The following is a 13,451-nucleotide window of genomic DNA, read 5'->3' as shown; positions in this document are numbered from 1 at the left end:
TGACCTGAGCCGAAGTTGGACACTCAACCGACTAAGCCACCCAGGCACCCCAACACACTCAACTCTTAAGTGTAAAGCTCCCTGAGAGAGCATGGGCTTTTGGGCAGCAGGTTTGGTGGCGAACCTAGTTTCTAGTCTTCAGTCTCGGTTTCCTTTTCTGTAAACTGAGGCTAAGAACACTTCACCGGGAGAATCGTTGTGACGGTTCCCCATCACTTTTCTTACGCCTTTTTTTTCGCTTAAACTGAGGTATAACATAAATATAGTAAAGTATGGAAACATAGTAAAGCGTCTAGTCAGTGAATTAAAAAAAAAAAAGTCTCCATCCGTGTGACAGTGACCCAGATCAAGATCTGGAACATTTCCCCTACCCTAATTGGCTCCCTCTTATCACTGCCCCACCCCCACCCCCAGGGACGATCGCTATTGTAGCTTCTCTTGCCATAAATCAGTTTTGCCTGCTCTAGACCTTCATGTCAGAAGAGCTGCATAGTCTGTGCTCCTTTGTGTCTGGCTTCTTTCCTTCAGCCCGTGAGAGTCATCGGCTTGTGAGGAGCAAGTTCTTTATCATTGCTGGGTGTTTTCTGTTATGTGAATACACCTTGGTTTGCTATCCGTTCTCCCGCTGACGGACATTGGATTGGTTCCAGTGTTCAGCTGCTGTGAACACAGTTGCTGTGGACATTCTTGGACAAGTCTTTTGCCCCCACCCTCCCCCTTCCTCTAACTAATGGCCTCACCCTATAATTACAGAGAAACCAGAAGTAACCAGAGTATAGGTCATCTTCCCCAGCCCCGGTGAACCAAAACCCCCAATATCTGCACCCATATCATCTGCCTTTTCTTCTGCTAAATGCAAAAAGTGCCCCTGTCCTAAGGTTTAAAAGGCCAGCCTCTGCATGGGGGTCCTAGACCCCCTCTCTTACTTTCATGAGCACTTTGCTCCTCAAATTCCTCACCTCCTATATTATCATGGTCCCCCTCTCTACTAGGTTATTCCAACTGGCGTAGAAACCACGGTAATAGTTCTGTTGATGAAATGAACAACGCTCCTCCGCCCTCCCCATGTCTTCTCTAGATAACTCCCTGTAGAGCGAATCTTTGTCTACCATGGCCATCAACGCTTCTTCACCTGCCCATCCCTCTTCGGTTCCCTCCACTGGGCTGTCTCTTTGTTTAGCCCCCTCCCGAAGTAGCCCTTCTCACAGCTACTGAAAGACCTTTCACATCTTGACAAAGCTAAAGGTCCATTTTCTCGTCAAAACTTACTAGGCTTCTCTGCAGCATTTGATGCGAGCAACCTCTCTCTGGTCTTCACCCAGCACCCGTCTTTCTTCCTCTCTCACTGGGCCCTCCTTTCATGGTCTCCTGTGTGGGTTCTTCATCCTGTCCCATATCCCTCATCCTTACTCTCCCCAGGTGACCCCCTCGGGCCCCTGGCTTCCGGCACTTTCTATCGGTGGATGTTTCCTAAGCCCATACCCGCAGCTTAGGCCTCCCCGCTCAGCTTCAGCCTTGTATATAGCCTCTTGACCACTTAGCATCTCCACTTGGGTGTCCAGCACATTGAACTTGACACACCCTGAAAGTCTCCAGTGGATGGCACTACCCAGCTTCTGGAGCCCAAAATCCAGGCGTCATCCTCAATCCTTTTCACCCCGCATCCGATCCACCAGGAAAGATGGTTGCCTTTATCTCCAAGACAGACCCCGGGTCTGATCACTTCTCACCGTCTCCACTGTCGTGCCCTGGGGTAAGCTACTGTTCTCTCATCTGAAGCTTCCGGCTGGTCTCTCTGCCTCTCGCCCGCTTGTGGTCCGTCCCTCCTTCCCTGGGCAGCCAGCATGATCATTCTAAAGTATAAATCTGATTATGTGACTTCTCTCCTTAAAATTCCTCCCCCCTCTCAGTTCAAGTTTAATAGAAACAACAAAAGATCAAAAGCGATGCCCCACTACCGTGCAGATCAGTTGGCCTGCCCCATAGCACAGCCTGAGCTGTGACCAGGAAGAAAGGGAGGAAGGCTGGCCCGAGGAAGAAAGGCTGGCCTCCCCAGCCCCTGCAGGAAAGGCCTGTCCTATCCCAGTACCAAATCTAAAGTCTTGTGTTTTAAGCATGACAATAGTACAAAAGAGGTTTTGTTTTCATGGCCGCCCACTGCAGCCCGGCCCGAAAATGACCCAGCGCTCGCCTCTGCTTAGAGAATTATTCTTTGCTCTTCTGGGCATCGGGCTTGACTGTATCACTGTCAGGCTTTCAGCCAGCTGGGCCCACTCCCCCCATGCTTGTCAGTAAACTGGGAGGCCTGAACGAGTCTCAGAGTCTCATCCACAGAGCGGCCGACAGGGAGGTCATTCACATGATGTGCCGAAGGATTCCTTCATGATCAATGATAAAGAGGCCCCTGAACGAGATGCCTTGATCAGCCTTGAAGACTCCATTGTCCTGAGCGATGGTACCCTAGGGGTGTGATACCTGGGTCCCAGTCCTGGGTGTGTGGATCGACGACAGAAAGGAGAGTCCACAGAAGCACCAATCACTTGCAATCGAGTTTCTTACATTCTCCCGTCCTGTCACTGACAGCAAAGATCTCTGTGGGGGACGCGAAGGTGAAAAGACAAGAGAGTAGAAGAAGAACACAGCGTAGATTTTCCTTTGTGGTCAGAGAGGCTGATGCCTTTGAACTGGTCATCTGGCATAACGGCCGTGGCTTTGTACTTGGGGGCAGGGTGCCCAGTTTTGGCATTTCCTGAAGCCATCTTGCTATCTGCCCCTAGCCACTCTCGAGCACCAGAGCTCACCTGGATGCCTCCCCCTTCATGGCACCCTAAGTTGAGTAGGGCAGGTCCCCGGGAGGGGGGGGGAGGATGAGGAGAAAGTGCCAACCGGGGTGTGGGAGTGCTTCTCACCAGCTCTGAGACAACGTGCCAAAGACCAGTTGGGAAGAAGATGCCCCTTAAAATTCTTTTTTTTTTTTAATTTGTTTTAAGTTTATTCATTTTTGTGAGAGAGAGACAGAGCATGAGCAGGGGAGGGGCAGAAAGGGGGGGTGCAGGACACAGAATCCAAAGCAGGCTCCAGGCTCTGAGCTGTCAGCGCAGAGCCCGATGTGGGGCTCGAACTCACGAACCGCGAGATCATGACCTGAGCTGAAGTCAGATGCTTAACTGACTGAGCCACCCAGGTGCCCCAATCCTTTTTTTTTTTTAATGTTTATTTTTGAGAGAGAGCAAGAGAGAGAGTGCGAATGAACAGGGGAGGGGCAGAGAGAGAGACAGAGGGTCCGAAGCAGGCTCTGCGCTGACAGCAGAGAGCCTGATGTGGGGCTCGAACTCACCTGAACTGAAGTCGGAGGCCTAACTGACTGAGCCACCCAGCCACCCCCAAATTCTTGATCGGCTTTTCCATGACACATAGAATAAGACTCAAAGTTTATACTGTGGCCCATGAGGTCCGGTGTGGTCTGGCCTCTGCTTGCCTCTCTGACCCTCATCTTTCTCTCCCCTCCTCCTGGGTCTCTGGATTGCAGCCACACCGGCCTCCCTGCAGCCTCTGGAGCATACCACACTCTTCCTTCTGGAGGCCCTTGCCCTTCCTTTTGCATGTGGTGCTCCTTCCTGGATCTCAGCACAGCTGCCTTGCCCCCATCATTCCAGGCTCCACTCGACGCCCATTCCCTGGGGTGGACCTCCCCTTCCCAAGCGTCCCCTCTCCTGTAATCCTCTCCTAGTCATCATCTCCTGTAATATTTCACCTAATCTAATCCAGAGCACTTTCACTACCTAGAAGTACCTGATTTTGTGTATTTGCTCCTTATCGGGGTGAGTCCTCTCACTGGAATGTGAGCCACTGAGGGGAGGCACCCTGTCCAGTTCATGCCACTCTCTCCAGCACCTTGGACAAGGCCCGGCACACAGGAGGGCGTCCATGTTGCCTGATTGCACAGTGGATGTACCTGGTGGACAGGAGACAGGGGAGGGCATGGCAGGGATCCTGGGGACAGGTGTGTGTCACGGGTCATTGGGTGGGTGATGCTCCTTTAATGGGAAAAGTTGCTTCCACATGTATCTTCTCATGAGAGCTACGTAGGAATCTTGCCAGATAGGTCAGGACCGACCTCATGCTACTCAGGAAATGGTAGAAATCAGAGTTGGAAGGAAGCATGGAGAACGACCCTAATGATAGTGACAGCTGACACTTGCTGGGCACTCCCCCTGTTCCAGGCACCAGAGAAGTCACCTTACATGGCCAGGTCTGATCATCCTTGGCCCCCACTGCGGTACAGTAGGGACAGAGAGGGCTGGTATCGTCTCTGTTCTACAAGGAATTGGAGACTCTGAGAAGTTAAGCACCTTGCCCAAGGTCACACAGCAGATAGAGGTAGAGGTGGGAGTTGAACTCTGGCTGTCTGACTCTCCATTCTGGGCCTTTAACCATGATGTTATACTGCCCAGTCTGATATTTCCCCCAGTTCGGTCATCAAATGGGTGCTGTATGCATGTGCCCTTTCTATGATGGCTTAATTAATATTTTCTTTTTTTAAAAAAAAGATTTGTTTTTAAGTTTATTTATTTTGAGAGAGAGAGAGAGAGAGAGAGAGCACAAAGAGGGAAGGGACAGAGAGAGAGGGAGAGGGAGAGGGAGAGAGAATCCCAAGCAGGCTCCCTGCTGTCAGCACAGAGCCCGATGCAGGGCTCAATCCCACACACCATGAGATCATGACCTGAGCAGAAAATCAAGAGTCGGATGCTCAGCTGACTGAGCCACCCAGGCATCCCACTTAATTAATATTTTCTTTAATGGCTAACTTAAAAAAAATTTTTTTTAATGTTTATTTATTTTTGAGAGACAGAACGCGCGAGCAGGGGAGGGACAGAGAGAGAGGGAGACACAGAATCGGAAGCAGGCTCCAGGCTCCGAGCCGTCAGCACACAGCCTGACGTGGGGCTCGAACTCACGATCCGTGAGATCATGACCTGAGCCGAAGTCCGACGCTTGACCGGCTGAGCCACCAGGCGCCCCTTTAATGGACTGACTTTGAAACCAGAAATTAATCCTTTGAAAAGGACCTTTAAATTACGATGTGTGTTTGGGTGTCAGTTTTGGTATGTATCTGGGGGACTCCCACCGTGTTGGCTCAGCAAAATGAAGTGACAGGTCGGGACCACTCAGCGATGGAGCCAGAATGAGTCTCATTGTCAGCCAGGGCCCTATTGTACCACCCACCGGGGTACCCACCGCTTTTATTTACTCCAATGGCTCCCTCAAACACCTCCTGCCCTATTGGTAGCCAGTCTGAACTCCCCCAGTTTTCTAAATTCTCAGGATTCTACTCAGGGCAGAGGGGTTTAGTCCTCTTTGGAAAGCCCAAGCAGCGTAGGACCTGGAATCTGATCAGCCCCTCCTGGCATTGCTTGTTGCTGCCACGCGGTGTCACAGTGGAAGACAGGTCCCGCCCAGCCTAACAGGGTGCGTCCCCTGCCAGGAGGAGCCTTGGAGATCCGATCCCAGCAGGGCCACAGAGGCCCTCTGAGAGAGACCGGGTCCCTCCGGGGTCCACCTCTTTGGTGTGCACCCGCTTTTTCAGCCGTCGTATGCAAAGCACGCTCGCACTGTGTAGGTTGGCCGCCTTGGGGGGAGATGGCCAGTCTCTGTGCTGACATCAGCCTCCCCTCCCCACCCTCCTGGTCCTTGTATTGACCCTAGACTCCCTTTCTTTGAGGCAGTTTTATGGTTTTAAAAATGTCTAATGTTTATTTTTGAGAGAGAGAGGGAGGGAGGGAGGGGCAGAGAGAGAGAGGGAGACACGGAATCCGAAGCAGGCTCCAGGCTCTGAGCTGTCGGCACAGAGCCCGACGCAGGGCCCGAACCCACAGACCGCAAGATCATGACCTGAGCCGAAGTTGGATGCTTAACCGACTGAGCCACGCAGGCGCCCCTATTTTTTTTAAATTATAGTTGCCATACGATGTTGCATTAGCTTCAGGTGTGCAGTGAAGGGACAAGTCTGTCCGTTCCGCTGTGCTCACCGCAAGTGTAGACGCCATCCACCCCCATAAGAGGCTACTGCGACATCCCTAATGACACTCCCTGTGCTGTGCCTTTTATCCCCATGACTTCCTCACCCTGTAACTGGAAGCCTGTACCTCCCACTCCCACCCCACCCTGCTCCTCCCCCTCTGGCGACCACCGTTTCATTCTCTGTCTTATGGGTCTGTTTCTGCTTTTCGTTTATTTCTTTAGTCATTTGTTTCGTTTTTTAAGTTCCACATGTAAGTGAAATTATACGGTATCCATCTTTCCCCGTCTGACTTCTTTAGCTTCGCATTAATACCCTCAAGCTCCACCCGTGTGGTTGCAAATAGCAAGACCCCATCCTTTTTTGTGGCTGAGTAATATTCCACAGGCAGTTTAATTTCTGGAGCTTTGGTGTCCCTTCCAGGCCCTCAGCCTCGGCCGGGGCCGTGCCAGTGCACCCAGTGGGCCTCCCTGGCACCACGTCTCGAGGAACCGCTTCCAGAAGTCTGGGAGCTACAGATCCACCTTTTCTGCAGTAATCAGCCTTGTATTTGTCCCGGGAGCGCATCCCTGCTGGACTCCCAGAAGGGTCATACTCTATTCCCCTAGGGAGATGGCTGTGCTCAGGGCCCATATTTGCACAGCCAAGAGGGCCCCTGAGGAGTCACGGGGTGTAGAAGGTCAGCTTCTCTGGGTCCAAAAAAAAAAAAAAAAAAATAAATCACAACAAATCCCGAAACTTGACCACTCCACATTTCAGATAAGGAAACCGGGGCCCAGAGACCGCAAGTACCTTCTCCAAAGCCACACAGCAGGTGTCTGGCCCTGCTCCCCGTTCCCTCCCACATCTGCTCACGCTCTTGTGGATGGTGCCAAGGGCCTGTGGACGGACCCCGACGGGCCTGCCCGGGACCGATCCCTCTGTCTCCTCTTTGTGAACCCTCAGGTGAAATGGCGGGAGCGGGCGCGGCCAGCATCATGTCCACCCTGACTGAGAAGGCCGTGGTGAAAAAGGAGCTGCTGGATGACGTGGTCGGGAGAGACAGGTACCAGGTCAATAACAAACACGATGACAAGTACTCGCCGCTGCCTCCCAGCAAAATCGTCCAGCGGGCGGAGCAGCTGGTGGGCCAGGAGCTGCCCTACTCGCTGCCCTGTGAGAACTGCGAGCACTTTGTGAACGAGCTGCGCTACGGGGTCGCCCGCAGCGATCAGGTGCGTCCCCAGCCTGTGTCCCCGTCCCCCGGAGCCGGGCCATTCCCTCAGCTGACCGTGGCTGGGCGTCAGGCACAAAGACGATGAAGCAGTAGAGGCAGAATCCCAGCCGTCGTCAGCCGCTGCCTTGATGGAATCCTGTGTTTTGAATAACCTTCTTCTTTTTTTTTTTTTAAGTTTATTTATTTTGAGAGAGGGGAGCACAAGTGGGGGAGGGGCAGGGAGAGAGAGAGAGAGGGAGAACCCCAAGCAGGCTCCGCACTGTCCGCGCAGAGCCCGACACGGGGCTCGAACTCACGAACCGTGAGATCATGACCTGAGCCACCCAGGGGCCCCAACACTATTCTTTTATCCACTTAGAAGTTTGCTAAGAGTGAAGAAAGCGCACGGTAGAATTTTCCTGTGCCCAGGAATAATTCTGGGGCTCCGCACGGGGGAGCTGTGTAGTCTAACCGGCTAATTTTCTGTGCTCTAACAGAATTTCAGTCTCTCCGCTTAAAAAAACAAAAAGGCAGATTTCTTCGCCTTTCTAACGAGGGACAGCTTTTTCTCTTTCATGCTCTTCTCCTTGAAGACCTGTGTGTGCTCACACCACGTGGCCCTTTTTTGTGATCAGAGCTCCCATAATTCAGCGCGGAGCCTGGGCTCACCCAGCAGCCCCGCGACTAGGAAATGCTCGGTGGTGGCCGTAGTGCTGACTCTCTCAGGCTGGTCACTACCCGCGCCCCCACCCCCACCCCATCCCCCGTAAAATGTGCACTATCAGAACTAACTAGAGACCACTTTCTTGCATTTGATGATACCCTTTGATGCCTCACGGACCACGCTCGCAGTCAGGCTATTGTGGTTTTCCTTGACAAAGTACCTTTTGTCCGAAGCCGCTGCCTCAGCATTTGCCCTCACTCTGTGAGGTTCTGTAGAGAACTGGGGGCGCGTTGTGCCTCCTGCATCATCTGAAACTGTTTGTCCCACTTGGACAGATCCTTTGAGCGAGGAAAACGCTGGGGACAAGTGCTTTCGGGCAAGTTCCGTAACAGAGAAGCACAGCTGTCACAAGGCCATGCCGGATTTCCTCCAGGAGGAAGGCTAAAGGTTGGCTTGTAGGCAAATGTCAGGTCAGCAGCTTCATCCGGACTCCGTCGTCACGCCTTCTGGCTGCTGGGAACGGCGGTTCTGGGTACCACGCTCGTGACGTCAGTGATGCGGGCGTATTTCCTGACACCGCGCACAGCTATGGTGGGTCCATTTATGGCCCACGTAAGCCTGGGCAGCACCAAGATGTATATATTTTTCACCATCGAAGACCTCCAAGTTCTCCTCTCCAGGGGGTCATGTAGGAGTGTGGGCAGCCACAGCATCCAATCCAGGCAGCCTGTGAGCTTAGGCGGCAAGGGCAGTGTCGACCGTGTTGGGTAAGCGTGTTCGTTTTGGGTATCAAGTTCATAGTTTCCATCCTTTTTATTCCTGCAATTTTTGGCACATTGTCCTCATTGGACTTCTTGGCATAAAAGCGAGGATCGAAAATCGTGGTCTTTGCTGTCCCTGGTTCTGCTTCAACACCTGACTTGGATTGTGGGTGAGATTTCTTGATCCCTGTTCATGATGCTTTTTCCTGCCTTCGTTGGGAAAAAGCACAGTTTTGCTGATTTGGGGCATTGTGTCTTCATTGGGGACAGTGGCTGTGAGCGGAAGGGAGGGCTGGCTCTCCCTTTGCTTTGTCACGGGAGCCCGTGCCCCCAGAGTTGCGCCTGGATAGTGCTGGAAATGGGAAGAGGCCGAACTTTCTCACGGTTTCTTGCTGATCTGAATTGTTTCCGCTGAGTTTTGTTACCTTCAGTGTTGCTGCTGCACCTGATAACACGTGAAGGGCGGAACGGTGGCTGTGAGGACACGGTGGCTTAGAAGCTGGGAAAGAAACTGGGGAAAGGGCCACTGGATACATTGGCTCTGCAGCCGGAGTGTACATTAGGGCAACTGACTTCTGTGTTAGGGGTGTTTTTTTTTTTTTAATGTGTATTTATTTATTTTGAGAGAGAGAGAGCAGGGGAGGAGCAGAGAAAGAGGGAGAGAGAGAGAATCCCAAGCAGGCTCTGTGCTGTCACTGCAGAGCCCAATGCGGGATTCCAACCCATGAACCATGAGATCATGACCTGAGCAGGAACCGAGAGTTGGACATGCAACCGACTGAGCCACCCCGGTGCCCCTTGGGGGTGTTTTCTAAGCTTCAGAGTACATCCTCAACACTCACTGACAGAGGCTTTTTATCGACACCGAAACGAAGGTCTTAACGTCCATAGAGCTCATCTATGGCCACCATGTTTCAGCTCAGTGGCAGACTGTCGGGTTCTCAAATTATACAAGGAGAATGCTGTGCACATCAAATGGACTTGAATGTTGAGGTGAAAAAAGAGCTGGGACAGCAGATCTAATTCCTGAAAGCTTATTAGAGGTAGACAGAGTCCTGTCGTCTGGAACACCAATAGCAAAGCTGAGTGCACTCTTAGGCACTTGAGACAAACCAGGTTGAAGGGCAGAGGTCAGAGGTAAGGGAAAGGTTTCCAACAAAGTGAAGGATGAATCTGAGCTGTGTGTGTGTGTGTGTGTGTGTGTGTGTGTGTGTGTGTGCGCGCGCGCATGCGTGCAGGCGTGCAGGAGCTCTCAGTGGCCCCGTCACAAAGCCAGACTATCACAACAGCATTCATTTAACCACATGCTTCTGTTCGATCAGTGTAACACATAGTTGTCTGTGTGATGCATCAGTGACGTTTTCCCGTGGCTGTTTGCTGGGATGTCACGTGTGTGTCTTCCTGAAATGCCCATAGTCTTTGCCTCACCTATGGGATGGCTTCCCCATCACCTTCCTGCCTTTCAAGTCTTGTAGACATGGCGTCGGCATTCCAAGTGGGTGCAGGAGGGTTTCGCGGCAGGTTTCTGAGCTAACTGTGGTTGCCTCTATTTTTTTGTCTTTTGTTGTTGTTGTTTCTGGAGAAGTCTTTGAAATTGAATTTTTAATCTTTCCAAGTAATGCATGCACACAATTTGTAAAGACAGCCAGGGCTCAGGGTACCCTACCCCACACCTCTCTACTCCTCCCCATCCCTCCTAGCAGCCACTCTTCTCTCTTTGAGTTTGGCATTTACCTATTTCTGAATTTCTTGTCTTATATTTCTTCTTCTTATTTTAATGTTTATTTAGTTTTGAGACAGAGAGACAGAGAGAGAGAGAGAGAGAGAGACAGGGCATGAATGGGGGAGGGACAGAGGGAGAGGGAGACAGGATCTGAAGTAGCTCCAGGCTCCAAACTGTCAGCACAGAGCCCGACGCGGGGCTTGAGCTCACTGACCGTGACATCATGACCTGAGCTGAAGTTGGACACTTAACCAACTGAGCCACCCAGGCTCCCCATTATTTAAAAAATTTTAAAAACTAAGTTTATTTATTTATTTTGAGAGAGAGAGAGAGAGAGGGGGGAGGAGGGGCAGAGAGAGAGGGAGAGAGGGGGGAGGGGCAGAGAGAGAGAGGGAGAGGGGGGGGAGGGGCAGAGAGAGAGGGAGAGGGAGAGAGACTTCCAAGCAGGCTCCATGTCACAGCGTGGAGCCCAACATGGGCCTTGAACTCATGAACCATGAGATCATGACCTGAGCCGAAACCAAGAGTTGGACCCTTAACTGACGGAGCTCCCCAGGCACCCCAGGGTTTCCTTTTTCCTCGAAGATAATTATTATCTCCTTTCATTGCTTAGTTTTCCTTGTACCTATTGTCAGTTCTCCCCACACTGTCTGATTAGCCCTCAGTACAGTTCTCCACAAGGGAAATCATGTCCAAGTGATCTATCAGTTCTAGGATGTTCTCTCTGGACACATGCATCCCCGAGATGGCCATTCTGCCGTCAGTGCTGGTTGGCTCTTGGCTGACCGCATGGTTTTACCCCAGGATTTCCCTTTGCTGTCTTCCTTGGGATTTCCTTCGCCTTTCTCTTGGATCAGATACCCTGGTTCCATGATCTCTTCATTTCTTATTTCTCGGATTTTCTCTTAATTTAGGTAGACCACGTCCCTCAGAAGTTGCTTTAGGTTCGAAAGACAGTACATGAGATAACGGGGATGCTGAGGCACACCGCTCTTATCTGGTTTGGTTACTGTATAAGCTTCCTCTGGCTGCCGTCACAAATTACCACAAATTTAGTAGCTTAAAACAACCCAGAGTTACTGCCTGACCGTCGTGGAGGTCAGAGGTCTACAGATGGTTTCACTGGGCTAAAATCAAGGTGCCAGCAGGGCTGTGTTCTTTTCTGGAGATTCCGGGAGAGAATCGATTTTCTTGCCTTTTCTGGCTTCTAGAGGCTTCCTGCGCTGCTCGGCTTGAAGCCCGTCCTCCGTGTTCGAAATCAGCAATTGTTGATTGAGCCTTTCTCACACTGCACGACGCTGACTCTTCTGGTGCCCTCTTCCATCTTGTAAGGAACTTCATGGTTACACTTTGGAGCCCACGTGGGTAACCCAGGGTTAGCTTCCCTTTTTAGGGTCAGTTGACTAGCAGCCTAATTCTATCTGCACCCTTAGTTCTCTCTCGCCACGTAGCACAATATACTTACAGGTCCCTGGAATTAGGACATGGACGTCTTCCGGGGGCCATATTTCTGCCTCCCGGTTACCCTCTACAGCTGGCACAAGGCTGTTGTCCCGGGATCTCCCCTCCCCATCATTCTGGAGAAATTCTCTTCCGTCCACTTTCGTACCGGCGCGCCCCCTCTTCTGCACCTCGTGTCTTCTTTCGTGGTTTACTCCCTTGTTCTGGCGGGAACCTTCTTTAGCAGCTTCTTGAAAAAGGATGTATGGAAGGTACATTTTTTTTTTTTCAACGTTTATTTATTTTTGGGACAGAGAGAGACAGAGCATGAACGGGGGAGGGGCAGAGAGAGAGGGAGACACAGAATTGGAAACAGGCTCCAGGCTCTGAGCCATCATCAGCCCAGAGCCCGACGCGGGGCTCGAACTCCCGGACCGCGAGATCGTGACCTGGCTGAAGTCGGACGCTTAACCGACTGCGCCACCCAGGCGCCCCTGGAAGGTACATTTTTGAAAACGCTGTGTTTCTGAATTATTTTGTTTTCCCCTTGCACCTGATTTGATAGTGTGGGTACGGAATTTCTAGTTTAGAAATTGTTTTACTCTAGAATTTTGGAGGCAATATTCCATTGCCTTCTTGCTTCCGGAATTGCTTTGGAGAAATCTAAAGCGATCCCAACTCTTGATCTCTTGATCTTTCCTCTCTTTCCTGTTTTTCTTCCCTGTGCTAGCATTTGGAGTATCTTTTCTTTCCCCAGTTTTCTTTATTATTATTATTATTTTTTAATATTGAGAGAGAAAGAGAGAGAGAGAGCACTAGTGGGGGAGAGGGGCAGAAGGAGAGAGGGAGAGAGAATTCCAAGCAGGCTCCATGCTCAGCCCAGAGCCCAAAGCGGGGGCTCGATCCCACGACCCTGGGATCATGACCTGAGCTGAAATCAAGAGTCGGACGCTCAACCCACTGAGCCACCCAAGTGCCTCTCTTTACCCAGTTTTCTAAAATTTCACAGTCGTGTGCCTTGGGGTGGGTCTACGTTTATCCATCGTGATGGGCCTCAGAACACCATTTCCATCTGAAAACCTGCCTCCCTTAGTCCATGGATTATTTCATTGTTGATTCTCCTCTGTGTTTCCCGTATTATCTCTTTCTGGAACGTCTATTATTCAGATATTGGCCTGCCTGGATTAGTCCCTCTTGTTTCCTTTGGCTTCTGTTTTCTTTGTCTTCATCTTTTTGCTCTTTTTAAAAAATTTTTTTTTTCTGAGAGATTTCCTCAACTTTATCTTTCAAACTTTCTATTGAGTCTGTCATTTCCATTGTGCTTTCTAAGAATTGTTTTTATTCTCTCAATATTCTATTATTTGTTATAGCACCGTGTGTTATTTATTGGATGCAGTACGTCCTCTTATTCTCCAGCGATCATTTTTTTTTTTTTAATTTTTTTTTTCAACATTTATTTATTTTTGGGACAGAGAGAGACAGAGCATGAACGGGAGAGGGGCAGAGAGAGAGGGAGACACAGCATCGGAAACAGGCTCCAGGCTCCGAGCCATCAGCCCAGAGCCCGACGCGGGGCTCGAACTCACGGACCGCGAGAAGCGAGAAGATGTTTTCTTTCCTAGATACGGTTTCTGGGTGCCTGGGTGGCT

General features: G+C 51.0%; 1 protein-coding gene and 1 pseudogene across 10 annotated transcripts in view; one reads left to right on the top strand and one right to left on the bottom strand.

The window, feature by feature from the left end:
- The window catches only part of PLAAT3 (phospholipase A and acyltransferase 3), a 40,701-nt gene that overhangs the window by 23,350 nt on the left and 3,900 nt on the right, over positions 1-13,451 (top strand). For 5 of the 10 annotated variants that reach the window (XM_019812578.2, XM_011286977.4, XM_011286976.3 and 2 more), the window contains one exon: positions 6,965-7,233. The exons of the other annotated variants lie outside the window; for them this stretch is intronic. In XM_019812578.2, coding sequence (XP_019668137.1) covers positions 6,965-7,233 — 269 coding nt within the window. The remainder of the gene's footprint in view (positions 1-6,964; positions 7,234-13,451) is intronic. 10 annotated transcript variants of the gene reach the window in all.
- Positions 741-2,998, bottom strand: LOC102899471 (annotated as a pseudogene).

Source organism: Felis catus, chromosome D1, assembly GCF_018350175.1.
Source record: "Felis catus isolate Fca126 chromosome D1, F.catus_Fca126_mat1.0, whole genome shotgun sequence".
Lineage (NCBI taxonomy): Eukaryota > Metazoa > Chordata > Mammalia > Carnivora > Felidae > Felis > Felis catus.
This window is presented reverse-complemented; position numbering and strand designations above follow the sequence as displayed.